The sequence below is a fragment of the Choloepus didactylus genome, chromosome 5 (genome assembly GCF_015220235.1).
Source record: "Choloepus didactylus isolate mChoDid1 chromosome 5, mChoDid1.pri, whole genome shotgun sequence".
In the NCBI taxonomy this organism is placed as follows: Eukaryota; Metazoa; Chordata; class Mammalia; order Pilosa; family Megalonychidae; genus Choloepus; species Choloepus didactylus.
Genome location: NC_051311.1, coordinates 147,323,952 through 147,351,319, shown reverse-complemented (window position 1 = coordinate 147,351,319; position 27,368 = coordinate 147,323,952). Strand labels below are relative to the sequence as shown.

Genomic DNA, 27,368 nt, shown 5'->3' with positions numbered 1-27,368 from the left:
CTTTAAGATCACATAGGATAAAGAAAATGGGACTTTGTTTCTGGAAAACTGGACTCTAATCTTGCACGTCATAAAGTAGAAGTCATGTAATTTACCTGGGCTGTTCATTCCTGAGGGGTTGGATTAGATCAGAGTTTCTGGACCTTGGCATTATACCGTATTGAGCCAGATAATTCCTGGTTGTGGGGGGCTGTCCTGTGCATTGTAGAATGTTTAGTAGCATCCTTGGGCTCTACCCTCCAGAAGCCAGTAGCACCCCCTCCCTCCAGTTGTGAAAACCAAAAATGTCTCCAGACATTTCCAAATGTTCCCCAGGTGGAAGGGGTGGGGACGGGCAAAATTGTGCCTTGTTGAGGACCATTAGCCTAGATCAGAGGCTCTCAAACTTGGCTCTGCATCAAAATCATTCATGTAACATACTGAAAATACAGAAAGGATTATTTTATAGGGGTGGTTCAAGGGCTAGGGATTTCTGTCCTTATCAGGCTCCCCTGGTGATGCTGATTCTTGGACCTACATTTGGAAAACCCAGTTAAGTGACCCTCTAAGTTTCTGACACTATCTGCTGGCGATAACTCTAGTTCTTGCAGTAACTTCCAGCCAGTCCCTAAAGGCAGTGCCTCCGTTTCACCATCAGCAAAATGGTCCTGATAATTCTTTGCTTCTCCTTAATCTATAGAGAGTACAAACATAGTACCTTCGAGGGTTCCTTCTGTTCTAAGGAAGAAAGGTATGAGAAAGCCTGTGTGATATTGCACTATTGCTTTTTGTTCTGTCATAATAAGGTAAAGTGATATAGGTAAAGAAATATTCATCTCTCATCTGATTTTTGCAACTAATGGATTTGGAAATGTAACAGCTATTTCTTAAACTTCCTTTAAAATAAAATGACTGGGGTACTTCCTTTTCTGGTTTTAGCTCTCTCTCCTTACATGATAGGGTCTATATAACCTCATAAACTCTTTAGTGTTTGCCGTGCTTTGGAAAAGAAAGAGAGCAAACATATATTTCCCTTGAACAGAGAGCTCAGCTTAATTGAGCAAGATTGAACTCAAGCATCCTGCTTCTCCTTCTGAAAATGGACTGCAGTTTTTGGTTAGCTTTCTAGGTAGGTGGGGTGGCACTGTCTTCCTTTCTACTTCCGTTTTCCAACACTCGACACTGTCGCTAAAGGCAGGTTGGGCAACTGAGGGCAGAGCCTTTCATCAACTATGTTTTCTTGAGATTTGATGACTAAGACATCATGCATTTCCAGAACCTTTTGTGCTTGTCATACTTTGTGCTTCATTTTCCCATTAGTTCCATTGGTGATTTGTAGAGGGGTATATAAATACATAGACTTCAGTATTAGGAAGGACTCTAAGTTCCCAGGAAAAGGCAGCTTGTTCTAGATAAAGGCAGCTTGTTCCTTATCTCTAGGGTATGTAGACCTGTGCCATGTGCCCAGAACTCTGAAGAAGTGAGAGCAGCCTCAGTGAAATAAAATATGTGCTTTTCTAGCCTCCTTATGGTAGATTTTCATTACGGGTATTAGCGTGTCCTCCAGGGCTTTCTACTGCAGTCAGTGATGTCATCATCATGCTTGATATCCCAGCCCACCCACATCTCCCACAGCCCCTCAAATAGCAAATCCTGTCTACCTCCTAAGTGGTTCTTGATTCTGTCCACCTTTCTTCATCTTCACAGCCTCTGCTCTTACTTATTGTCAGTAGTTGACTTCAGTAGCATCAGGGCCACTGCTCTTACTTGCCCTTCAATCCCTTCTCTGGAGCTTGGCGTTCTTCACTTGCTCCCCCATTGCACTTAGAATAACATCCAGACTTCCTTGCCATGGTTTCTAGGGTCTCTCCATCCTCAGCCCTTGCCAATATCACCAGCCTTGCTTAGAGCCACTGTGGCCTCCCCATGACCCCACTTCCCCAGCTTACTCTCTGGATTCTCGTCGTACGCAACACTATTTTTCAATGATAAGCTTTATTTTTAGAGCAGTTTTAGGTTTACAGAAAAATGGCACAGTAGGTACAGAGTTTTCCCCTATATACCATCCACCACCACCACCCCCACATGCAAAAAGTTCCCCATTAACATCTTACGTTAGTGTGGTACGTTTGTTGCAATCGATGAACCAATATTGAGACGTTATTAGTAACCAAAGTCCATAGTTTACATTAGAGTTCACTTTTTGTGTGCTAAGTTCTTTGGGTTTTGATAGATGCATAATGTCATGATTCCCCTATTACACTATCATAAGAATAGCTTCACTGCCCATTAATGTAAACTCCTTCCTACCTCAAAGCCTTTATAAATGTGATTCTCTTTTAACTAGAAAGCCCCCTCCCCCCACCTCACTTCTTTGCCTTTCTAACTCCTGCTATTTCTCCCATCCCAGATGAAAGTAAGATCCTTAGAGTAGACCTTCTCTGACTCCTCAGACTAGATGAGGACTTTTGTTAGCTATGCCTGTAATGTCCTATATGTCTCCACTTTGGAACACCATAATAATCAGGTCGTGTTCTGCGTGGGCCAAGCCTGGTGTGGTTACCACTCTGTTCCCAGTGCCTGGAACAGTGCCTGGCACGTGGCAAACTCACAACACATGCCAGCTGAGTGAAGGAAATAGGTGATGTTTGTACTTTTTCTGTCTAATGATCCAGCCAGTTAAATATAGTTATGAGAAAGTTCTGAGAGCAAGGGAGTGGCCCTGATGGAAAGAACATCCCTTCCATGCCCTGCCATATGATTAAATATATTATTACATTTTATGAATTGACTTTTCTCAAGACCTATTCACATCCTTCCTTCAAAGCCATCCAGAGTCAAAAGTCAAACGAATGCCTTTGTGATGAGCTGTATTCATTTTTAAAATGATTATAGAAGAATCATTATTCTGGGACGAGTTTGGATTTCTCAGCTTTATCACCATATAATGCTCATAATGACTGGCTGTCACTTCTTTTTTTAATTCTGACCCATATATATGACTATCCATCTGCCCATTTGCCTTACCAGTTGAGAGACCCCTGCACCTCAAACTTGACATATTCAAAACAGTTATGATTGTTCCTCCCAATCCCAAACTCCTCCTCATGTTTTCATTTTCTTGGTGAACAGTGTGAACATAGATACAGTCTACTCAGGCTGAAATCCTGTGTTTTCCTATACTCCTCTCCCGCACTCAGCTTTTCTATCCAATCAGATACATCATAAAACTTGTCCCCATTGGATTCCTTTTACTACTGTGTGGGGTAGCCCTAATTCTCTCTGGTTGGTGTGGAGAAACGCAGAGAGCAAGAGAGAACTTAATATCCTCAAAGGGAGAACTTTAAAAAAGAGAGAATAATACCCACACAAAAAGGCGATTACGAACACAAAATAGGTAGATATAAATTGAGAATAGGTAGATGAAAAAGACTAGTTAGGAAGCTTGGAAATGAAAAATATGCATTCAGTAAGTAACATATAAAATGCTGAAACAGAAACATAAAAAAAAATAAAACATAAGACTTTTTATTTTATTTACAATTTTCAATTTATATCTACTCTAGAGTAGATGGGGCGAAAGAGAGAACTGATAAATTAGAGGTTGAAAATAAGAGGTTGAAAATTAGAGGTTGAAAATAAGAACACAGCCCAAAAGGTAAAGGAATGAAAAATACAAATAAGAATTGTGCTGAGACAAACACTGAGGGCTAACAATTTAGTAGGATGAGCCCTCAATTTTGAGGCTTGCCTTTTTGAAGCTTGTTACTGCAAAGGAGAGGCTAACCCTACTTAAAATTGTGCATAAGAGTCTCCCCCAGAGAACCTCTTTGTTGCTCAGATGTGGCCTCTCTCTCTCTCTAAGCCCATGTGGCAGGTGAACTCACTGCCCTCCCCACTACATGGGACCTGACTCCCAGGGGTATAAATCTCCCTGGCAACGTTGGATGTGACTCCTGGGGATAAGCCTGGACCTGGCATTGTGGGATTGAGAAAATCTTCCAGACCAAAAGGGGGAAGCAAAATGAAACAAAATAAAGTTTCACTGGCTGAGAGATTTCAGATGGAATCGAGAGGTCACTCTGGAGGGCATTCTTATATGCCGTATAGATATCCCTTTTTACTTTTTAGTGTATTGAAATAGCTAGAAGGAAATACCTGAGACTGTCGAACTACAGCCTGGTAGTCTTGATTCTTGAAGACAATTATATAACTATGTAGCTTACATAGTGTGACAGTGTGATTGTGAAAAACTTGTGGCTCATACTCTCTTTATCCAACATACGGACAGATGAGTAGAAAAATGGAGACAAAAACTAAATGAAAAATAGGGTGGGATGGGGGAGGATGGAATGTTTTAGATGTTATTTTTTTACTTCTATTTTTATTTTTTTGGAGTAAGGAAAATGTTCAAAAATTGATTCTGGCAATGAATGCACAATTATTTGATGGTACTGTGAATAATTGTACACTGTGGATGATTGTTAGGGTATGTGAATATATCTCAATAAAACTGTATTAAAAATTTAAAGAATGATACACATGATGCCATTTAATGTGTAATTCTAAAAGTGTTTCAGAGCAGCAACTGATATTTTACTTATGTTTAGATGCAATTGTAGACCCACACAAAGTTATGAATGTAATACAGATTCTCTACATAAATACCTATATAAACGCTTCAGTCAACAGTTTTCATAATCATTTTCTTTTACCGCATGTTATGCTTGTCTTGAGGATAAATGTTGAAATTTATTTTATGTTTGTTAAATCTGGTAATAAAAAATGTAATCTATATTTAAAAAAAAAAAAGAACTGTTCTAAGAAGGAAATATTAACAAGTTCCAACCTATGTCTAAGTGGAATCTCCACTAATAGATAATGGGATGACTGGTAGAAAAGCATATTTGAAGAGATTCTGGCTGGTATCTTCAATTCCCAGCCTCTGGAATTGAATTAACATTTGGCAGTGAGAAAGAACAGGGTCTCTGGATTCATCTGGTTGGATTGGTAGAGGCTCTGCCATGAGGGGCTCATGGACTTAATGTGCTGTCCAAGAAAAGGGAAGTGGAAGGTTTCTAAGCAGGAGACTGATATGATATGACTTGTGCTTTTAAAAGGTCATTCTGAATGTTATTTGAGAATTGTTTTGTAAGAGGTAGAAATGGAATACGAGGGACTGATATTACTGCTCTTGCAGTAGCCCAGGCAAGATATAGTCACGCTGTGTTGTAGAATGATGACGGGGACATGGCAAGAAGTGAGTGGCTTCAAGATATATGAGAAGGTTAAATCAACAGGAAATTGATGTTTGGTTATATGTGATAAGGGAGAGCAGGGTGTCAAGGATGGTTCCAAGATTTCTTACATGAATAACTAGGCAGATGACAGGGCCATTTACCAATGTAGAAAACACCAGTAGAGAGATATTTAGTTGAGCTCACATTCTTCATGAAAACTTTATAAGAGATTACTAGAAAAAAGGGCATGCATCATTATATTGGTGGGCCTACTTCCAGATTTCCTTTAGGTTTTGATACAGTGGCCAGTTGGTCCACCTAATTGGTCTCTCAGACTCCAGTGTAATGCTTTATTATTTAAAAATGCACACCTGATTATGTCAAAAACCAATGTTGGGTCCACATGGTCAAGACTTGTCTCTGGGGCTGTAGGTGTTTTTTGTCTGGGGCTTGCCTTTTCAGTCTCTCTCTCTCTCTTTCATGCGCATGACATTGTCAACTCCTCCATATGCAATGTGAACATCCATTTAGCCAAGCCTTTGCATTTCTGCACCTTCAACCAAAAATGCCTTAGGCAGTCCAGTTGTCATTTGCTTTTAATTGCTTCTCTGTACCCACAGGCAGAATAAAGAGGGTGGTTTAGAGAATCTCTTCTGAGATTGAATTGGCAGCACTGAGGAACAAACTACAATATGAAGGATAGGGAGGACTTAATGTTGATCGCAAGTTTCTCTCCTGCAAACCAGAGGAGTAGTAATTGAATAAAAATGGAAGTTGAGAAAGAGCATTTTGGAGTAAGATTTGTGTCTGAGGTTATGGAAAGATACAAATTCCAGTTGAAATGGACTGAGAAAGAAGGAAACTATAGAAAAGTCAGGGCTGGAGGTGTTGATTTGGGCATCAAAAGTGAAAAGGGAGGTGGAGCAGAGAGCTGGTATCAAAACCAACATAGGGTTGGTTTCATCATAATCCATGTGAATTATATATAAGGAAGGATCATCTATTCTTCTCATAGTGTTACTAACACATTGTACTTTAAATAACGTTTATCAAGAACTCACTAGGTGCCAGGAATCAAGGTATCCACAGTTCCAGAACCTTTCCTTCGGCATTGGGCACTTGGGCTTGTTGTTCGTGGTGGTCAGGACTGTGTTAATTTGAGGTGGAGCTAAAGAACAAGGGGTCTGAAATTATACTAGGTGGACTGCTGACTCTGCTACATACTCTGTGAGGTTTTCAGCAAGTTATTTAACATCTCAAGATTCTTCTACAATTTACTCATTTGTAAAATAGGCTTCATGATATCATCTTATAGGGGATAGATGGTAGGCACTCAGTAAATAATACCTATGGCTGTTATTGTTATTATCAGATGACTGGCCAAGTGATGAAAGATGATAAAAGTCCGGGTTGATGATGTGTTGAAGGTAGAGGTTGTGAGTTTCATTTGCATAGTGCAAGCACATCCAGAAGAGCCTGTGTTGTTCTTCAAGGCTATGGTTTTGCATCAGTTGCCACCATCACCAGGTCACTGGTGGACTCAGAAGCCCAAGTCCCTCCAATATCTGCCAGCGGATGTCTCAACACATCCATTACTACTCAAGAGAGAAAGACTTATTGGCATTAGTGTATCCATTCACAAACACATAAACCAATGACAGAGAAGAGAGACAAGAAGTAAAAAGAAAAAAATTACTAAATTAAAAACGTGAGCTCATGTCTTTATACTCCCCTTGCCTCCAGTTCCTTTCAGTATTCTTTTGACCACTGTTTTCCATCCAGTCTTGGTTTCTTTGTGGCTGATTAACCTTCAAAACCCTACATTTAAATTGGACCGGAACATTACTTTGACATTTACTTTGGCTTTCACATATCTACTCACCTGGTCTGATAATTTCCTGTCCATCAGAGTCAAAGTAATTTCTATTTATCCTACTGAGCCTTTCTGACTTATTTTTAAGCCGTGCATATAAATAAAGTTAAATTTTCACATATGAACTTGACACCAATAAGTAGATTATTTCACATGGGTGAACGAAGGTAGACCAAAAGACCTGAATTAATTCACAATGGGAGTCATTCATTTCCACATAAAAGAGAACATTTGCTTATAAATGGTGTAGAAACCTTGAGAAAGGTTGAGAGCAATATAGGAGTTAGTAAATTGGTTGTTGCTGCTGTCCAAAATATTGGAATTTAGGGAAGAGATTATTCCTTCCATCCAAAACATTGACATTTTGGACACTTTAAAATAGTCAATGACTAGCAAAGAGAATCAAAAAGATCATCATTGGTATAAGCAGTGCTTTGGTTTTGCATTGTTCACCTCTATATTTTTGTCATTTTCTAAAATTGCAGTTTCCCTTCCACTTGAAAGGAAATACAGCTTTTACTGGGTAGAAGTAGGTTACAATATCTAAAAGAGAAAGGAATATCTGCATGTCTCTAACCCACTAATGCATTTTTTGCTCATCTACATAGTTCGGTGAGCCTTACAACGAAAAGATTGTCCTTTACCTTGATGAAATCTAATATTTAATTAGTTTTGTGAAGCTTGAAACAAGACATTTGTAGTAAACCATTTTTGAAACAAATAATTTGTCAGTAAAAAGGTGGCCTAGCTTGTCATCTTCCAATTTCAATTTCTGCATGGTTTTACTACTTTGGAGATGCTGTGAATCCCTCTGTCATTTCTGACAATTGGTGGAATCTTGTATCAGTGGTTCACATTGGAAGTGTTGTCATAATACTTGCCTTCCAAGAACCAGCTAAATTTGCCTCCTCTGGGTTCGGGAAAGTGCACTTTTATCATTAACTTTCAGATTATTTATGCCTTTATTAGGAAAACAGAGTGTGCCCATGCACCTCTTGGAACACGTTAGATTCCTCCATAATAAAATATGTAGCATGAAAGTATGGAGAGTAGTTATGGGGATCCTTGGAGAAAGCATGAGCTTTTATGGAAATGAGGGGTGTCACTGACCCAGCGTCATGGGGCACCTCTGGGAACTAACTGGGTTATTGTACATTAAAGTTTCTCCAAATTATGTTGTATGAGTCGTAGTCAACATGCTTATCCTTTCTCAGTGGTGTTCTGACATTTGGAAGCTGGGTTTCTTTTCTTTCTGGGCCAAAATTACTCATAACTGCTGTGCAGAATAAGTTCAATGAATTTCCATCTATAAAAGCAACGTAAAATCCCAAGTGCTGTGCCGTGCCGCTTCAAAGTGTCAGAATAAAGCATCTGTCAGATACTTTCAAAGTGTTGGAGTAAGGCTTTTTATAAGGACAAGACCAAAATCTTTAAGTCTTTGTGGAAGATGGCTGTGCAGTTAAAGAAAGGGGTGCAAAACTGTCTATGTGGAAGGGTGGACCATCATGGTGACTCGGGATTGCTTCTCTCTCTTCCTCTTGCTGTTTTCCATCTTTAGCCGCTCTCCTGCTTTGGAGAGTAAGAAAGAGATGAGGAACAAAGGAAAGAAGCTGAAAGTCTGAAAAGAGAAGATGTGTTCTTAATGAAACAATAGCCATTCTTTGCAAGCATTGTTCACGCCTAGCAGCCAGGCGCCTGGGCGGGGACAGAAAGTCTCAGAAACAGCCTCTGCCTTCAGAGGAAGGATAATCTAGTTGGCAAAACAAATGAAAATACATGGAAGAATAAAGAACAGGATGAGGCGAATGCCAAGTGCAGCGCTTGAGGGTTGGCGTCACTTTAAGGAAGAAGGAGGAATTGGATATTCATTCATTGGTTTATTTTTAAAGTTCCTGTGAGGTGTCCAAACAGGGGATATAAGAACTGAAAGAACATATTAATAGGGAACATTTATACAATGCTTTACTATGTACCAGGATTTTGTATACATTATCTCAATCATCACGAAAGTACTATATGCTAGGTAATTTAAAAAAATATTTTGTGGTAACATATTTACAACATAAAAGTTCCCATTTTAACCACTGTCAAGTATACAATTCAGTAGCATTAATTAGATTCAGTGTTGTGCTACCATCACTATCTTATCCATTACCAAAATATTTCCATCATACCAAACAGAAAATTTGTACCCATTAAGCAAAAGCTTCCTATCCTCACTGCCCCTCACCCCACCACCTGCACCTGCCCCTGGTGACCTGAACTCTACTTTCTGACTCTGTGAATTTGGATATAAGTGAAATCATACAGTATTTGTCCTTTTGTGTCTGACTTACCTTTTCACTCAACATGATATATCTTCAAGGTTCATCCATGTTGCAGCAACTATCAGAACTCTGTTCCTTTTTACAGCAGAGTAATATTTCATTGTATGTATATACCACATTTTGTTTATCTCTTCAGGTGTTGATGGACTTTTGGGTAGCTTCCACCTTTTGGCTGTTGTGAACATTAGTGCTCTGAACATTAGTGTACAAATACAGTGTACAAATTAGTGTTCAAGTCTTTGCTTTCAGTTCTTTCGGCTATAAACCTGGAAGTGGGATTGCTGGGTCATATGGTAGTTCTATACGTTACACTTTGAAGAACCACAGTGGCTGCACCAGTTTTTATTCCCACCAATAATGCATGAGGGTTCCTATTTTTGCACATCCCTACCAACACCTGCTATTTTCCATTTTAAAAAATAGTAGCAATCCTAGTGGGTGTGAAGTAGTATCTCATTCTGATTTTTTTGATTTGCTTTTCCCTAATGGCTGATGATGTTGAACATCTCTTCATATGCTTATTGGCCATGAAATTTCTTGGAGAAATGTCCATTCAAGTCCTTAGCCCATTTTTTAAATTGGGTTGCTTGGCATTTTGTTTTAAGTTGTAGGAGTTCTTTATGTATTCTGGATATTAAACCTTTGTCAGATATTTGATACCCAAATATTTCCCCCATTCTATAGGTTGTCTTTTCACTTTCTTGATAATGTTCTTTGATGCACAAATGTTTTTAATTTTGATGAAGTCTAATTTTCTAGATATTATTTGTAATCCTTATTCACAGAAGTGAAAAAGGAAGCATTGAGAGGATAAAGTAATAAGCCTAAAGTTTCGAGGCCAGAGACTGCAGAAGTCAAGATTGCATCTCAGCAAGTCTTTTTCTAATTTCCTTCAAGAGCTCATAGTTGAGGGAAGATATAGAAGAGCAAGAAGATAATAAAAATTCAGCATTCTAAGTGCTCTTCTGGTGTCTCATCACTTAATATCATCTCATAAGCCTTTTTTTCCCATGTCATTTAAAACATTTTGAAGAAGTGAACTTTTGATGATGCTGGACATTCTTTTCCGGGTGATTCCCATGTTAAGGGCAGGAATATGCCTGAGCAGTAGATGTCAGAGTGGAGAACAGCAGCCTGGGAATCCATAGGTGCTAACAGGAATGTGGCCACACTGGCTGGGGATGCTGCTGGCAGCCACTGGCTGATGTCAAAGCAGGAATGGGGACAGCAGCAGACTGGAGAGCTCCGAGGTGGACCTTAAGGCTGGTGAAGCCACAAAGCCAGTTGCCTTGCGGACAGGCAGGGCAGGTGGTGGAGCAGCTCCGGCTGCCTGCGGGCATCACTGATGAGAGGTCACAGCTGGGCCGTCCCCTGGGATGGTGCCTCAGGCAGGCAGGACTCACCACCTCCTCTTAAATAAACAGGACTCCCTGGGGGGTTCTTTTCTCATCTTAAAGGAACCATGAGCCCCGGGGTGGAGAGTACTGATTTTCTTAAGAGATAAAAGGAAGGCTGGAAGGAGGATCCTGTTTAGCAAAGAGGTAGATGAAGTGGCACCTTGGAAGGGGCAGCTTGGTGTCCACTTACCAGCATGCTGGGTTATTGGAAATGCAGGACCAAGCCTTAGAAGAGGGGGCAGGGTGGGAGACCTCAAATCAGGAATTTGTTAGACAGACTTTCTTCAGGGCAAGGGAGAGACAGTACAGAAAGAAAAGCAAACGACCAACATCCATGTGCAGGAATATAGAGAGAAGAGAGATTTCCAGAGATACAGATTTAAAATGAACTGCTAGAAAATGTGGCCATTTTAAGGAATCTAGCTTATTTTGTGTAAATTAGGTAAAAAATTGTTTTGTATGGGAAATTTGCTTTCTGGACTTACTGTTTTCCTAAGGACTAATTTAAAAAAAGGAACTCATGGAGAAGAGGAGATAAAAAAGGAGGAATGAGTCCTAAAAAGAGAGAGAAAGCTACTCCTTGAATATAACTGTTGGCACATGGTACTTTGTCAATCAGATTCATATGGAAATGCATACATACTTTGTTTGACAAACAAAAATGTTCTTGCAAAAATGAAAATTTCCCAGAATAATATAAAGTGAAGAAATGCTTCCATATGCTGCTTGATTATCTCCCTGCTGCTAAAGTGAAGGAGGGAAAGAGTGTGTTTTGGTGGCACGTGATCCCTGGTGCCCTTCATGTACAAATCTGATAACTGTCTAACCCTCTACGTTAACCCTAAAAACATTCCTGCTCTTCAGATCTCACCCGCTGCTGAGTCTAAGAAGGAGTTTAGTTATGATTTTTATCAGTTAAGAAAAAGTACTAAGGCAGTTAAAATAATTTTGCCTCAATGTTCTAAGTCCAGATATATTCAAATTCAGTAGAGAGATTTATTTTTAGTTCCTTTAGGGTTTTTTTGTAGTTACAGAGAGAAGAACCAGTTTTCATCTCTCTAGACCAAATTCTCTTTTCTCCTGGGCCTCTTCTCTCAGTGGGATGGAAGGTGAATGATTCAGGGGGTCTGCAGAAAGCTCCTGACATGCTGCCCAGGTCAACTGTCCTCCGAGAGGACCGGACAGATAGACAGCTACATATTATGTAAACTTCTGGGCAAATGTTGGCTGAATAGCCAGAACGGACATTTGGCTTGTAATTTGCTGGGCAGGCGGCAAACTCACGACAAACTGATGGGGCCTCATAGAGGAAGTGAGAAAAGCAGTGATTGTGGACCAGGATTTTCTACTTGGGGCCTTATCCGTGTATCAGAACTCCACCCCTCACCTGTGCATCTCTGCTTATTGATGGCAACGATCATTGGAATAGTATCTATTTTGTCATCTGTTGAATTATATTCTTCGTCAGCTGTCTTGCTCAATACTCTTCCAAGCCATGAATGGCATAACTCCTACGAGAATGATTCCATGCAGGGAGTAGTGACAGCTTTCATCTGTCTAACAGCTTTCTGCCGACAGCTGCTTTTGAGCCGCCCAGCAGTGGTTCACATGGTAGAAAGTGGGAAACGTGCCCATTAATCCAGGCGACCCTTCAGTGGAGTTTGCTTTATATTTATGCCTTTGTTTTTGTTTTTTAAAAGAAAGCTAGTACATATGTGGATTTTATATTCAACAGAAATTTATTATCTTCTATTAAATTCTATTAGCACCTATATACTGTGGTAACTAGACCTGAGGGCTGGGGAAGATAACAGAGATGAATTAAGATGCCCTTGTTCTCCAGGGGAACCAGAAGATGAGCCAAAGGATTTAGGAATGATTTAATGTGTTAAGGGATTACTTCTAGCTGAGGAGATAAGAGATCTCTGCTTGGAGGAGGTGGCTTTGACCTGGATATTAAATGACAGGTAAGAGTTCAGTGTTAGAAGAGAAAAAAGGTAGAAGGACATTTCAACAGAGTAAATGGTATAAGTAAAAGAATAGATACGGATTTTTTAAATTTTTTTTTTTTTTTTTTTTTTTTTTTTTTTTTTTTGTGAATCATCAACTAATCCAGAAGCATGGAAACATGTATAGAATTAGTAGAATGTTTGATTGCTTGAGACCAGATTATGGAAGCCCTTGGAGAACAAGCTAAGGGATTTCCACTTTAATGGTCACGGAGGATTTTTAGAGAATATTGAAGCAAAAATGAGATGTGAACAAAGTTTGCATGGAAGGTTTTTTTCTAAGTATAGTGTGACAACGATGGGGATTGGGGAGAAAGAGGCTGGAGAGGAGGAGACAATGCAGGGAAATGGGATTGGGGTGCTGAGAACTCGTGGAGCAAGTAATGACACAACTTGGTGTCTTGAAAATGTCATGGAACAGGGTTAAGAAGAAGGAGAAGGCAAAGACGAGTTTTCCAGAAACTTGCCTGCAATGACTACCAAAGTAGGCAGGTCTGATGGAACTAATGGAAGAGAGGAATTTGAATGTGATATGCCAGTGGAGCATTTGATTGAGAATTTCTGGCAAGGAGTTGCTAATGAAGGGCTGGCACTTGGGTAGGGGGAGCTGGAGCTGGGGAAACAGATTGAAGGTTGATGGACTGAGATGTGCTCTGGAAGATTAATTGGCTGGCAGGAGATGGAATGGGAGGTCATTTTAACTCTTACCTATCAATTTAAAATAAAATATTTATCTTCAGTTTGTCTTCCGAAGAGTTGTTAAGAGGTGAGAAGTAATGATGTTGACATAATAGAGAAAGGGTGTATGTGACTTGGTAACGAATTAGATTTGTGGAGTGAAGAAATAAAGGCTATGATGACCCCTGAGCAGCAGTGGTGCCACAGTGACACAATGGGAGTGGGGAGAGTGGGCTTTGGAGGGGGCTTGCTGCTGCTGGGGTCTGTTTTGTTTTGCTAAAGCTGCTGTTATGCAATATACCAGAAATGGATTGTGTGCCGGTTTGGATGTATTATGTCCCCTCAAAACACCGTGTTCTTTGATGGAGTCTTATGGGGGTGCATGTATTAGTGTTGACTAGGTTGTAATCTTTGGATTAGATTGTTTCCATAGAGATGTGACCCACCCAACTGTGAGTAATACATTTGATTAGATTATTTCCATGGAGGTGTGGCCCTGCCCATTCAACATGGGTCTTGACTTAGTTACTGGAATACTTTAAAAAGAGCCACACAGGCCCAGACACTTGCTGCAGCTGAGAGACACATTTTGAAGATGGCCCTTGAAAGCTACGCTGATGCTTAGACTTGCTTGGAGTTGTGGACCCCTGACGTAGGCTACAGCCAAGAGGGACATTTTGGAGATGGCCATTGAAAGCAGACTTTTGCTGACACTTGCTCCAGAGAAGCTAAGAGAGGACAGACGCCCCAAGAGCAACATTTTGAAGGATGCACGGGAGCTGGAACACAGCCTGGGATCAGCAGACAGCAGCCATGTGCCTTCCCAGCTAACAGAGGTTTCCCAGATGCCATTGGCCTTCCTTGGGTGAAGTATACTCTTGTTGATGCCTTAATTTGGACATTTTCATGGCTTTCAGACTGAATTTGTAACCAAATAAATCCCCTTTATAAAAGCCAACCCATTTCTGGTATTTTGCATAACGGCAGCATTAGCAAACCGGAACAGATTTGTTTTTATAAAGGGGATTTCTTCTGGTACAAATTTACAGTCCTAAGGCCCAAATTAAGGCATCAACAAGAGGATCCCTTCCCTGAAGAACGGCCGATGGCTTCCAGAACACCTCTGTCATCTGGGAAGGCACATGGCTGACGTCTGCTTGTCCTTTGCTCCCAGGTTGTGTTTCAGTTCCTCTCTCTCAGCTCCTGTGCATCCTTGCTTGTCTCTCCCAGGGAGTTTCTCTCTCAGTATCTCGGGATCCTCTCTTACATTCTCTGGGAAAACTCTGGGTTTTGTCTCTTAGCTTAGCATCTCCAAGCGTTCTTCTGTCCACATCTCCAAGCATCTCTAAATATCCCTATTGGCTCCTGCTCCTCTTAAAGGACTCCAATGATCTAATTAAGAGCTGTTCTGAATGGGCAGGGCCACACCTTCATGGAAATAAGTAATCAAAATGTTTCACTTATAGTTGGGTGAGTCACATCTCCATGGAAACAACCTAATCCAAATATCCCACAAGATTGGATTAAAACATAGCTTTTTTGGGGGCATAATATATCCAAACTGGTGCATTCCTGGACCCCCAAAAGACATGTTTTTCCTTATAAAAATACATTCATTCTATCACAATATCATAAAAGCTTCAATCATTTCAGTAACAATAGACAAGTACAAGTTTTATCAAAATCAGTTACAGGCATAGTCTGTTCTAAAGCTAAGTTCTCCTCTGGCTGTGGACCTGTGAAACTTAGAAAAAGTTATCTGCTGCCAAAATGCAAAGGAGGGACAGTCATAGGATAAATTTTTCCATTGCCATAGGGAGAAATTGAAAGGAAAACAGGCATCACTGGACCAAAACAGTTCCAAAAACCCACAAGGCACACTCCATTAGATTTCAAAATCTGAGAGTCATTTATAGAATGACTTTTTATCCTTGGGACTTGAGAGAGTGGCAGTTCCACCCTTTCCAGAGACTTACATGACAGCCCTTTTTCTCTCCAAACGCTGGGGTGAGTGCTCCAGCATATCCACACATTGGGGAGACTACCTTCTTCTCGGCCCCACCCTCCTCAAGCATCAGGGTGTCTCCTGGACTCTGCATACCCAGGGCAAATGCTCCCCCTCTCTGACAAGTAGGGTAGTGGCCAGGCTCTCCCCAAGTCCTGGGAAATGTGCTCCACCCTTCCTGAGGCCTGGAGTTGGCAGCACTCTTCCTGAGCATCGAGGTAGAAGGCCTGCTCTCTGCCTCCAGGGCAAACGCAACCTTTCCACATGCATGAGTTGCTCTGCTCTCCTTGCCCAAGATTTCTTGGCTTCAGACCTTGGCTTTCTTGGTTCTGCCTTTGAAGTCATCCTTCTCTCAATTTGTCCCTTCTCTGTCCCTTCCGGTCCAAACTGGCAATGGTTCTGTCAAAAAATTTGTTGGCTTGGCATGCAGCTTACAGGGGTCAAAACTGTCAGATAATAGGACTTTCCACACATCCTTTCTGAATAACTCTATCTTCAGTTCTGACTTGTACTGAAATGGCTAGCTGGTTCTAGGTTTCATTAAATCCTCATGTGGGGCTATAGCCTCTGGGGTTTCAGTTTGACTTTCTAGGAACCCAGAGTTTTCCAGACCATCAACTTCAGGTTTTTTTGTACCAGAGAGTTCAGCTTATCTCTTTCCTCTCACATTTTACTGTAAGCTGCAAGGAGAAGCCAGGCTGCATTTTCCACACTTAGTTTGGGGAGCTCTTCAGCTAAGTATCCAGCTTGTCTCTTTTAAATTCTGTCTTCCTTCTGACACTAGGGCTCAATTTTGCCAAATTCTCTGCCACTTTAAAACAAGGATCACCCTTCTTCCAGTTGGGAATGACACATTCATCATTTCCTTTTAAGGCCTCATCAGAAGTATCTTTAGAGTCCATATGTCTACTAACAGTCTCTTCAAAGTAATCTAAGCCTTTTCTATCAAGCTCCTCACAAGTCTTCCAGAATCTTCCCCTTATCCATTTAAAATGCGGTTCTAACATGTTTGGTATTTGCAGACTCAGCAGCAGCACCCCACTACTTTGATAACAAAATCTGTTCCGGTTTGCTAAAGCTGCCTTTTTGCAAAATACCAGAGATGGATTGACTTGCATTAAGTGGGTTTATTTGATTACAAATTTTCATTTCTGAGGCCATGCAAGTGCCCAAGTTAAGGTATCAACAAGAGAATATCTTCCCTGAAGAACAGCCGATGGCGTCCAGAATACCTCTGTCAGCTGAGAAGGCATATAGCTGGCATCTGCTGGTCCTTTGCTCCCAGGTTCTGGTTTCAAAATGGCTTTCTACAAAATGTCTCTGGGTTTCTGTCTCTCTTAGCTTCTCTCTCTCAGTTCCTGTGCATCCTTGCTTGTCTCTCACAGGATGTTTCTCTCTAAGCATCTGGGGGTCCTCTCTTAGATTCTCTGGGGCAAACTCTGGACTTCATCTCTTAGCTTAGCATCTCCAAGCGTCCTTCTGTCCACATCTCCAAGCATCTCTAAACATCCCTGTTGGCTCCTGCTCCTCTTAAAGGACTCCAATGATCTAATTAAGACCTATCCTGAATGGGCAGGGCCACACCTCCATGGAAATATCTAATCAGAATGTTTCATCTATAGTTGGGTGAGTCACATCTTCATGGAAACACCCTAGTCCAAATATCCCACAAGATTGGATTAAGACATGGCTTTTATGAGGGTCATACTATTTCCAAACCTGCACAGGGCTGATTGAGGGTTAGGGAGTGATGAAGGAGGTGGCTTTTGTTTGGACACATTTACTAAGATGTTTGAAGACTGAGAGTTAAAATGCTGTATCTAACAATCTGCAGAGACTTGCAAGAGCGTATTTGGGACCAGAGCTATAGACTTATGAAAGATGACATGAATGCCATCCACAAGGAATTAACCTATTAAGTAAAAGCAAGAGAGACAAGACCAGACATTTGGAGTTAGGAAGCTGGAGGTAAAAGAGGAGCTATGAAGGATTTCTTGGATTTTATTGAAGAATTGGTTATAAGTGCAGCAGAATAAAGGACAAATTGTGTATATCCTAGAAGCTCTGGAAAGGGAGGGTTACAAAGGGAAAAGCATCAAATATTTGACCATAAGGTCAACTAAAGCAGATGGATTAAGGAAGACGAGAACTGTGAAAAGGTGATTAGAATTAGCGTTTGGGTGGTTGAGATTAATGTTTTATTGGAATGGATAGAACAATGGAGAGGACAGATATAGGGAGTGGGCCATGGGATCAGCCTTGTCTTTTCATGACATTTGTTTGAATTGGTTAGGCTGCATTATGGATGTTCAGTTAACCATGATTCCTTTTCCTCTGTGGTTTAGAGTTTGTCTTCAATCTTTTCTCTTTTGTCTCTATATCCAACTTCTGAGTATGCTAGATATAATAGTACATCATAAACTTCTGTCTTTTTTTTTTTACTTTATTCCACATCTGTGAATTAGACCTGAATTAAAATCCAAGCAATTGCTCTAAAAGACCTCAGCTAAGCAGTCTGATTCTGGGAGCAATTACTTTAAATGCCTTTTCCTACCTCACTAGCAACAGCTACTTGGTCTGATCTACTGTTTTGAGATAATGTAAGACTGAATCCCAGGCCTGTTGTTTATATTTCAGTTTTGTGCATGCCAGGAGCAAGATTAGGGGCTGGGAGACTGTCTGATAGGACTTCCTTATATGCTATATCCTGGAAGAGTCTCTGGAAGCTATTAAGTGCAAAATCCTCATCTTCTGGGGAAAGTTTTGTTCCTAAAGTTCCTTTGTCATTTGGTTGTGCGAACAGATTTGCTCTGCTTCTCACAGCTAGACCCATTTTCAGTGAGCAGTTTCTTTTTTCTTTTTTAATGCAGTTTTATTGAGATATATTCACACACAATATAATCCATCCAAAGTATACAATCAGTGGCTCACAGTATCATCACATAAGTGTGCATTCATCCACAATCAATTTTAGAACATTCCATTATTCCAAAAAAAAAGAAAAAAAGAAAACAAACACCCAAAACATCCCACATCCTCCCCCCCATATAGACAGATAGATAGAGTCTTTATTTTATTACTCATCTGCCCATACACTGGATAAAGGGAATGTCAGTCACAAGGTTTTCACAATCACACAGTCACATGACAGAACTATACAGTTATACAGTCATCATCAAGAATCAAGGCTACTGGATTACAGTTCAACAAATTCAGGTATTTCCTTCTAGCTATTCTAATACACTAGAAACTAAAATGGAATATCTATATAACACATAAAAATAACCTCCAGAATGACCTTGCCACTCAATTTGAAATCTCTTAGCCACTGAAACTTTTTGTTTCATTTATCTTCCTTCTTTTGGACAAGGAGGATTTCTCAATCCCATGATGCCAGGGCCAGGCTCATCCTTGGGAGTCATGTCCCATGTTGCCAGGGAGATTTATACCCACGGGAGTCATGACAGTGGGTGGTTTTTTGCCAAGGCTTCAGACATGTGTAACGTGTAACCACACTGAAGAACCCAAGTGCCATTTCTAATCTTATTCTAAAGGAGACCAACTCAGGATGTCAGGAATATGCACCATCTTTGCATCCCTCCACAATTCCACACCCGCCTTTCCCGCCCCAGCCTTGACTGCGTCTACAGTGGTAGGCAGACATGCTTAAGAACACACGGTGGTGGGCTTAGCCGTTGGGGTTAGAGCTGCAGTGGGAGGAAGCTCTTCCGAGGGACACAGTGGACTGAGTTGGGGATTCAGCTGGGGTTTAGAAAGGGCTGTGCAAACAGAGTTCAGAATTTACAACCGGGCAGCATTGTCTCCAAGGGCAAGGATGCTAATTGAAAATGGAGATCTTTTGGACATGAGAGGATAAAGAAGCTGGGGCCCTAACACTTTTTGAGTCTTTTGCCCTTCGTATCCATCCTTATTTTATTTTATTTAACATTCTTTAATTCTCACAACACTCCAAAGGAGGGGGTAGGTCGTATCCCCATTTTTCGGATAAAGTAGTTGAGACTCGGCAAGTTAAGGAAACTGTAGGTCGCACTGCAGATGAATTGACAGAGCCAGATTTGAACCTGGTCTGCCTGATTCCGAATCTCCCTGACACTACAATGCCCTTGAGAACAATAGGGATAGACCAGGTTTATAGGCTCCTTCGTGGTTGTGTCTACAAACCCAGGAACACTGTACTTTGATTTTTCTTCCTCTCTTCCCATTCATTTTTTGCCTGTGGCTTGTTCTTTGGGTTGACAACACTAATCCTCACTCCAGGAGCCAGAGGCTGTTAGCATCCAAAGCACAGAGTTTTAACATCTCTGGGTGGACTTGTTTGTCTCTTCGCAGCATTCCTTCTCTCCGGGGCTGGCGGAGCACAGCTGTTGTCTGCCCTCCAGTTGATACCAAGGCATTTGGTGTCACTGTCCTTTTGCTGGAGTGTGTCCAGCTCAAGCTGCTGCGTGGTTGGCATTTACCGGGGCCATGGTTGGGGGAGAATTCTGTGCCCTTTGTAGCAACAGTTTTGCATTGCCTCATTCTCCATTTGCTGCACGTTCTCATAAAAGAACATCACAAAGCCAAGCTTGTTTGTATGTGACTAAACTCCTGCTTGCCCGATGACTGTCCTACCACTGAGGAATCCAGGTTCTGATTTAACATTGCTAGGCTTTATTTTCATCCTGATTTTAATGCTGCTAAGTTCAATTTACGTACATCTTGTTCAACTAGTAATGCTATATATGGGATAAAAAGGACCACAAGGGTAATAAATTATTAATAAATTTGGTGGTAATGGGTTTGTGGTTATTACCTTGAGAAAAATAAAAGACTTATGTATAGCAAATAAGGATAGAAACTATAAATTTTCCCTGCTTAGACACCTTTTCATCAGGCTGCTCTTCCTTTTTTTTTTTTTTAAATTTTAAAATAAATGACATGAAACTAACAGAAAGTATTTCCCTTTTTTTTGTTATTTTGCAGAAAAAACCACTGTCTGCAATAATAAAGGAAGTCTGTGATGGGTAAGTGCCATTCAGCATTTATCTGAAGACACTACTGGCCACAAATTGACAGGCAAATGAAATATTTCCTGTGCAATAGTAAAATGTTATTTGTAAGTCACTACTTGACCTGTCCAAAGTCACCAAGAATTACTTTATAAGATTTATCCACCCTTTTCCACCATTTATAGTTGTTCCTCAGCGAGCAGACAGTGTAAAATAGCTGCTGTGTGCACATGGAGGTTGGTTTTTTATTTATTTTGAAAAGTTGTGGTCCATTATCTTCCCAGCAGGGAGCAGTCCAAGGGCTCCTGAGGTTAAATGTGCACTTCATCTTGTATAAATTGAGGGGGCCACTCAGGACCCCCCATGGAAAGTAAAGGAATTTAAAAGAGAAGACAGAGGGTGGTTGTGGTGCTGTGTGGAACTTCACACTCCCATGGCTTTCCTACTTTGCTTTGGCTGCTTTTACAAACTCAAGAAAAAAACACATTTGGAAGCTTCATGAACTTTTTTGACTTTTAAAGCAGAGTTGTGATTAGAGTGTTACCTCGGATTTATGTAAGGCCTAGTATACTTAATTGGAGTGTTCCAATATGCAGCAAATATATTGATTGGGGATTGCAGAAAACAGAGACTGTTGAAATTTGCCAATTTTCAAAAATTTGAATTGCATTAATCTCCTTTGTTCTCTTTTCTCTGCTCTACTCCTTCACCATAGGGGAGACAGTAACAATTTCTATTTTAATCTCTTCCTTGCCCCTCATGAAGATGAAGTGCTTAATGATAAGCAAAAGTCATGAAATAAGGCCTGGAATGTGTAATATATTATCATATATGTAATGATTGGTCCCACAGTAATCAAAAGTGGGCCATTGTCATTTTGTTTGAGGAAATGCATCGTGGTATGTGTTGGGACTGGCCCAATTTTGATCTAAGGGAGTTCAATTCATCTAACATTGTAAAAATATGAAAAGGAAAATGACCACTTGTATTTTTCTGATCAGTTTATGTTTGTATTTTTAAGGTGGTCTCTTGCCAACCATGAATATTTTGCACTGCAGCATGCTGATAGTTCAAACTTCTATATCACAGAAAAGGTAAGCCAGCTTAATCTGGGACACATATATTTAAGGACAGTAAACCATTACTGCTGTTTCCTCTATTCTGGACCTGACATGTGGTCTAAATTTTAGGTCTCTACCATCCAAGAAAATAAGGTCTGCAAAGCAAACAACTGTTACATTAGTATTAGCAAGGTGATATTTAGACCATTCAAGAGTGAAGACCAAGTATGTTTCCAGGTCCTGTTTTAGCAACAGCATTTGCCTTCTAATAGTGAATATACTAATTAACTCTTTTCTTATTGTTTGGTTAAAGCATTTGATACTTTGATGACTTAACTTAGCTCTCCTTTCTCAGGTTTTTTTTTTTTTTTTTACCCAGAGCAACCTCTAACCTCTTGTACTTGAAATAATGACAAGAAACATTTTCAGTGTTCTTGTAGACACTGAGAGTGTTCTCCGATCTTTGGGAATACTGCTTTCCATCTTAGGTGATTTTTAGTGTCTTTAGTTGGCTTGGAGGAAGGAGTTGTGAAGACTACAGTGGTTGTAGGAGTAGTAACATTAATGTCTACAAGATCCCTGATATGGGAAGGGAAAGCTAACATCTGTTCAGCAACTACTGCATGCCAGGAAATGGGCTGGGCACGTTACGTCTGTTTGTTGATTTCTTCCTCTAAACTCACCTGCAGTATAAGCAATATTATATAATATAAGCAGTTAACAGATAAGAAGCTGAACCATAGAGGTCAAATGGCTTGGCCAATGTCTCATGGCTGGTAAACGATAGAATCATGAAGCAAGTCCACTTCTTTGTGCATCTATGACTTTGTCTTGTGGACGCTTCTAGAAGGGCTTAGCATTCTGCTCAGTTTTATCCAGAACTCACTGGAATGCATAGGAGTCTGTGCTGTTCTCCTGAGTCCAACGTGCCTTGGGACAGGGCAGAGTCTGGTGACCGTAGGCTCCAGTGTCCTGCAGGCCTTGTCCCAATCCACAGTCCCTAGAGTGACCTTGTTTATCCATGGATCAGTGAATCGGTGGTGGTGGAGGGTGGAGGCGGTTACAAGGGCCCTGTTTCCACTGGTGACTCATTTGCTGTGCGGGTGAGGGCACTCCGAGCCGCCCAGAGGGAAGATAATCAGAGGCCTGGAAATGCTTCTCAGAAATAAAGCTTTGTTTTTTCCCCTGGAAGGACTTGGGGAATTTTATAACTGATCAGGTTTTCCTCTTCACCTTGATTGCTAGAAAGCTTGGAGTTTACAAGTGGACTAGATTTCCGGGCATGTGCTGTGTTTATTAATTTCGTCTGCTCCACAGAGTCATTCTACAAAGACTTAGTTTCCTGTCTGTTTTCATTTGCTTTTCTTAGTGTTTTTCATTTACTTTATAATTGCATCTATGCAATTTGCAGTTATTGATTAAGATAAAAGTAAAATCTTAAATGTATCACTGTTGATATCCTTAAACTCAAGGTTGTCTCATTTCAAATTGGGTCACCTTTTAAAGGTAATTGAAACATTGTAACATTTGTGATATTATTGGAAAAGACTGGACTGTTTTCTGCTCTCTGGGGCATAGTGGAAGAAGTGTAAATATTATTTTTTACATGATTCAATTGTAGGACAATTGAAATGCTACTGGGTTTTTCAAACCTCGGTTATTATCCATTAGTGGGTGGTAAAAATTCATTTAGTTGGTTGCAAAGTATTTAAAAAATGGGATGTAATAGAGTAGAATATGTCAGATCATACTACCTGTGCTGTTTGTGAGATATTAGGTTAATGTATACACATGTGTAATATTTGTATATTGTACTGTTTTTACCCTGGTCATGATCAAAGTGTTTGAAAGCCTCTGAGGAATGATTAGCCATGGCTTTGATTAATCCTTGTAAGCCTGGTTGCCTGGGTTTGGGTTTTCTTATATCCCAGTGGCTGTTGTGTCCTCTGTCATCATTGTCTGTAGAACTCAGATTATTGGAGATTATTTAGGGTAGGTTCTCAGGGAACACAACAGCACAGGGAGAGCCTTTTTAGAAATGTAGATTTTTAGATCCCAACCCCAGAAATTCAGATTTAGTAGGTCTGGTCATTGAATATGGCCTAAGATTCTGGATTTTAAAGAGACTTTCAAGGAGTTTCTGATTGGGGACATCTGGGATCCCTCGGAGAAACACTACCCTGGGGACTGTTTTCTAAGCAGGCTGAAGCAATATGTTCAGGGCACCACATCGTCCACAGAAGTTGTGTGCAAAGTTTGACTTAGGAGTGTAAGTGTCTGGCTGTTTTCTGGAATTAATGTATATATGTGTGTGTGTGTTTGTGTGTGTATATATATACATATACATATATATACACACACACGTTTATATGTATGTATGTATACACACATTTATGCTCTTTTCCTCATTAAAATTAATACATACTCAGAAAGTTCAAACTACTCAGAACAGTGGGGAAAATATTATGTTATTGGGCATGATATGAGTCATTTTCTGGGAAATCTTGGTTTGCCTGAGGAAATTTTTAAGGTTGGCTATCAAAGGAACTGTGTGTTGTCGGGCCTTTCCCTCTTTCATGGGCAGTAGGGGAGATTATTTTTTATCAAAGCTTTAGGGAATGAGAAGACTAATCTTCCCAATCAGAGCCCTCTGTTTGTAAATAAAATGTCTTTGCTCTTCCCCCTGCGGCTGTTACTAGGCGCAGCTGCGCATGTGACCAGAGCTCAGAAAGCACAGGGCCTGGGGGCTGTGAATCCGGTTCCCCAGGATTCAGACCCGGGGCTGCCTTCAGTCGGCTGCTTTGGTCCATCTAGTGCCTTGCAAGTATTGCTAAAAATAAAAGCCTGTGACTCCAGCACTTTTTCCACTTTTGAAATAACATATTTCACATCATCTTGGTTACTTACAGCCCAATGAGTTGTTAAATAACATCTGCATTACCATGGTAACCAGTGATGGATTTTTTTGATACTTCTGCATGTTCTTAGTTATTGGTTTTCACTTGGATGTGCGAAAGTCTCCCTCCCTCTGCCATAGATAAAAATCATTCATAAATTTCAAAGCAGAAAAAGTTCTCTAGCCCTGGCCTAACAAGCTAACAGATTTCCTTGACTGATGGATGTTTGCCATTCTCTTCCAAGATCTTTGGGAAGGCACCTCCCCTTACTTTTCTCAGGTTATCCAAACCTAGTTTTTCATTTGCTTACCCAGCCATTAACGAACATTTTTTCTGGTATCAGAGGTGGGAGAGGGTGGAGAAAGTTAAGATTCAGTTTCTTTTCTCAAGTTCAAATTATGCCACAGAATGTTTCATGTTTCTGGGTGATATCCTGAAAATCAGAGGGAAGGGGAGAAGGAGGGAGGGAGAAAGAGAAAGAAAGAGAGAAAAGAAAGGATGAAAGTGAAAAGTGAATTGTGTTTTTTACTTTAAGTATTCCAATGGAATTTGTTTTTTGAAAATGATTTTATGTATATATATGCGTGTATATATATAGATAGAGAGAGAGAGAGAAACACTAAGCGTTTTAGTTTGTTATCCTCATCACAGTCTAATGACACAGATATTTCCAGATGAGGAAAGCGAGGCTGAGAAAGATTAAGCAACAACTTGTCAGACAGATCAGAAGTGACCAAGCCAAGGCGTGGGTGCAGATGAGTCTGACTGCAAAGCTTTGCTATGCTACTTTTGAGAAATCCTTACCCACTGCCATGGCCCCAATTTGTTTATGATGTTGTTTGATCAGGATCACTGACTGGATGTTAATTGCTGTAGAAAATAAGTACAGGAAGCTACAGTATGTGAGTACTGGTTTACAGCTTCCGTCCCTGGCTTCCCTATTCCTTAAGAAGATAACTTGGAGAAAGCTGTAACAGGTGACCTTCCACTCACTAGAGAGTAACAAAGTGCATTTTTATTTGCCTTTGGTATGGATTGCATAATTATTCAAGTAGTGTTATTGCTCTAATTTCATTCTCTTTAGGCAAACAGGAAAATTGCCCTGTTGCCCTTAACCCTCCCCTTGCCGGAAAGCACTGGACATGGGGTGTGTGCTTGTGGGTAATGGAGGTTTTATCATGATTGCAGAAAGGTATTTGTTCCTCCAGGAACCTTTGGAAAGAAAGTGGGGTCTTTGGAGAGGCACCCCTTTTGAGGCTATCCCCACTTCCTAGGTGTGCTGGGTTCCCAGAATCCCCAGGCAGATACCAGGTCAGGAGATGGCTCAAATGTTGTATTGAATTCATTTCAACTCTAGTGCTTTGAGCACTGAGCTCTGCAAAGAGCTTAGTGAGATGAATGCATTCCATTCCCTACCTTCATGAAACTCACAGTCTGGTGGGGGAGAAAGTATTGAAGTGGGCACAGATTTTGAGGAAGCAGAAGAAGCAACCACATAATTATAGAAGAGAAGAGGGGAGACAAAAGCATCCTGGAGCAGAGTCAGTCTGGACTGAAGTTTGAGAGCCTAAATAGGAAACGTCCTCATTCCAAGACAGAACTCCTCTTGGAAGTTTTAGGCACCCTGAATGGCCAGCTGGGGGGTCTTTTGGGGGGTGATAACAACTGCCCTGAACATTTGTTGGAGACTTGCTCTGTAGCAGGCCCTCTGCTAAGTGCTTCGTATCGTCAGTTTATTTTATTTGAATCCTCACAGTACCCCCATGAGCTCTGATATGCTCCATTTTGCAAAGCATACAACTGAGGCTCAGAGACGTAATAGAGTGGAGATTGGTCCCATGTTAAGGATTTTGAACTTGATCCTAAGACCATTGGGAAGCCTTGAGACAGTTTTGAGCTGAAATTGACCGCATATGATTGAACTAAAGATTCCTCTGAGATTTGTTTGAATTTACTGTATTGGAAGAATAGTCAATCTGTGGTAGCAACCATTAGAAAACAATTAATTGTGGGGAGGAAAAGAATGGGAGGTGTTTTAAAGTACACATACAGTCTGATTACAAAGGTTGGCTAGCACTTTTGATTCCAAAGAGAAAACGGGGCTAGATAATAGTCTTCTTTAAATGTCTGCCCTGAAAAAGCTTACTATCTGTTAAACTCCTTGACAACTTCGCTAAGAGTAGTAATGATATATTGCAGTGGAATAAAACTGCTCATTTTATTTATTTCCAAAGTGATGTCTTCTTGTCAAATATGGCAATTTGCATGGCCTGGTGAAATGTTAATATTTGTTACCTGATTAACTTATATTCAATTTTAACTTGTCTTTTGAACATACTTTATTTGGGATTCAGGCAGTCCTAATTTAGAATCTAAAAATGTTCTAACTTATATTCATGAAAAAATACAAATAAAAAATATCTGTAATACTTTCCTATGGATTGAGGCATCAGAGTGCACGGGGAAAGAAAGTTAATTAAGACGCAGTCCTTGTCCCCATAGAGTTTTCAGTCAGTGATAGACTAGATTAATACTGATTGATAAAGGTCATGCTTTAAAAAAAGAGTACCCCAAATATGATTTTTGAGTCACTTAGGTTTATAATTTGACCCTGTTTGTGTGATGCTGGATGATTCTGTGCACATTAAAAAATACATATATGAAATTCTTTGCTTTATATTGTAAGATCTTTATTAAGATATAATTCACATACCATACTATCCACCCATTTAGAATGTGCCATTACATGGTTTTTAGCATATTCACAGAGTCATGCAAGACTTTGTTTTTTAGTAGTAAAGCTGTGTTGTTTCTAGTCTTCCCAAGCAGCAGTTTTCAGACTTAAATACAGATTGTGGCCTCAAATCTGAAGATTCTGATTCTGTATGTCAAC

At 40.3% G+C, this 27,368-nt stretch overlaps 1 protein-coding gene across 4 annotated transcripts in view; it reads left to right on the top strand.

Annotated features, from left to right (window-relative positions):
• Positions 1-27,368, top strand: part of ELMO1 (engulfment and cell motility 1) — a 548,078-nt gene that overhangs the window by 103,276 nt on the left and 417,434 nt on the right. For all 4 annotated transcript variants that reach the window (XM_037837090.1, XM_037837088.1, XM_037837089.1 and 1 more), the window contains 2 exons: positions 20,492-20,532; positions 21,539-21,611. In XM_037837090.1, the coding sequence (XP_037693018.1) occupies positions 20,492-20,532; positions 21,539-21,611 (114 nt within the window). The remainder of the gene's footprint in view (positions 1-20,491; positions 20,533-21,538; positions 21,612-27,368) is intronic.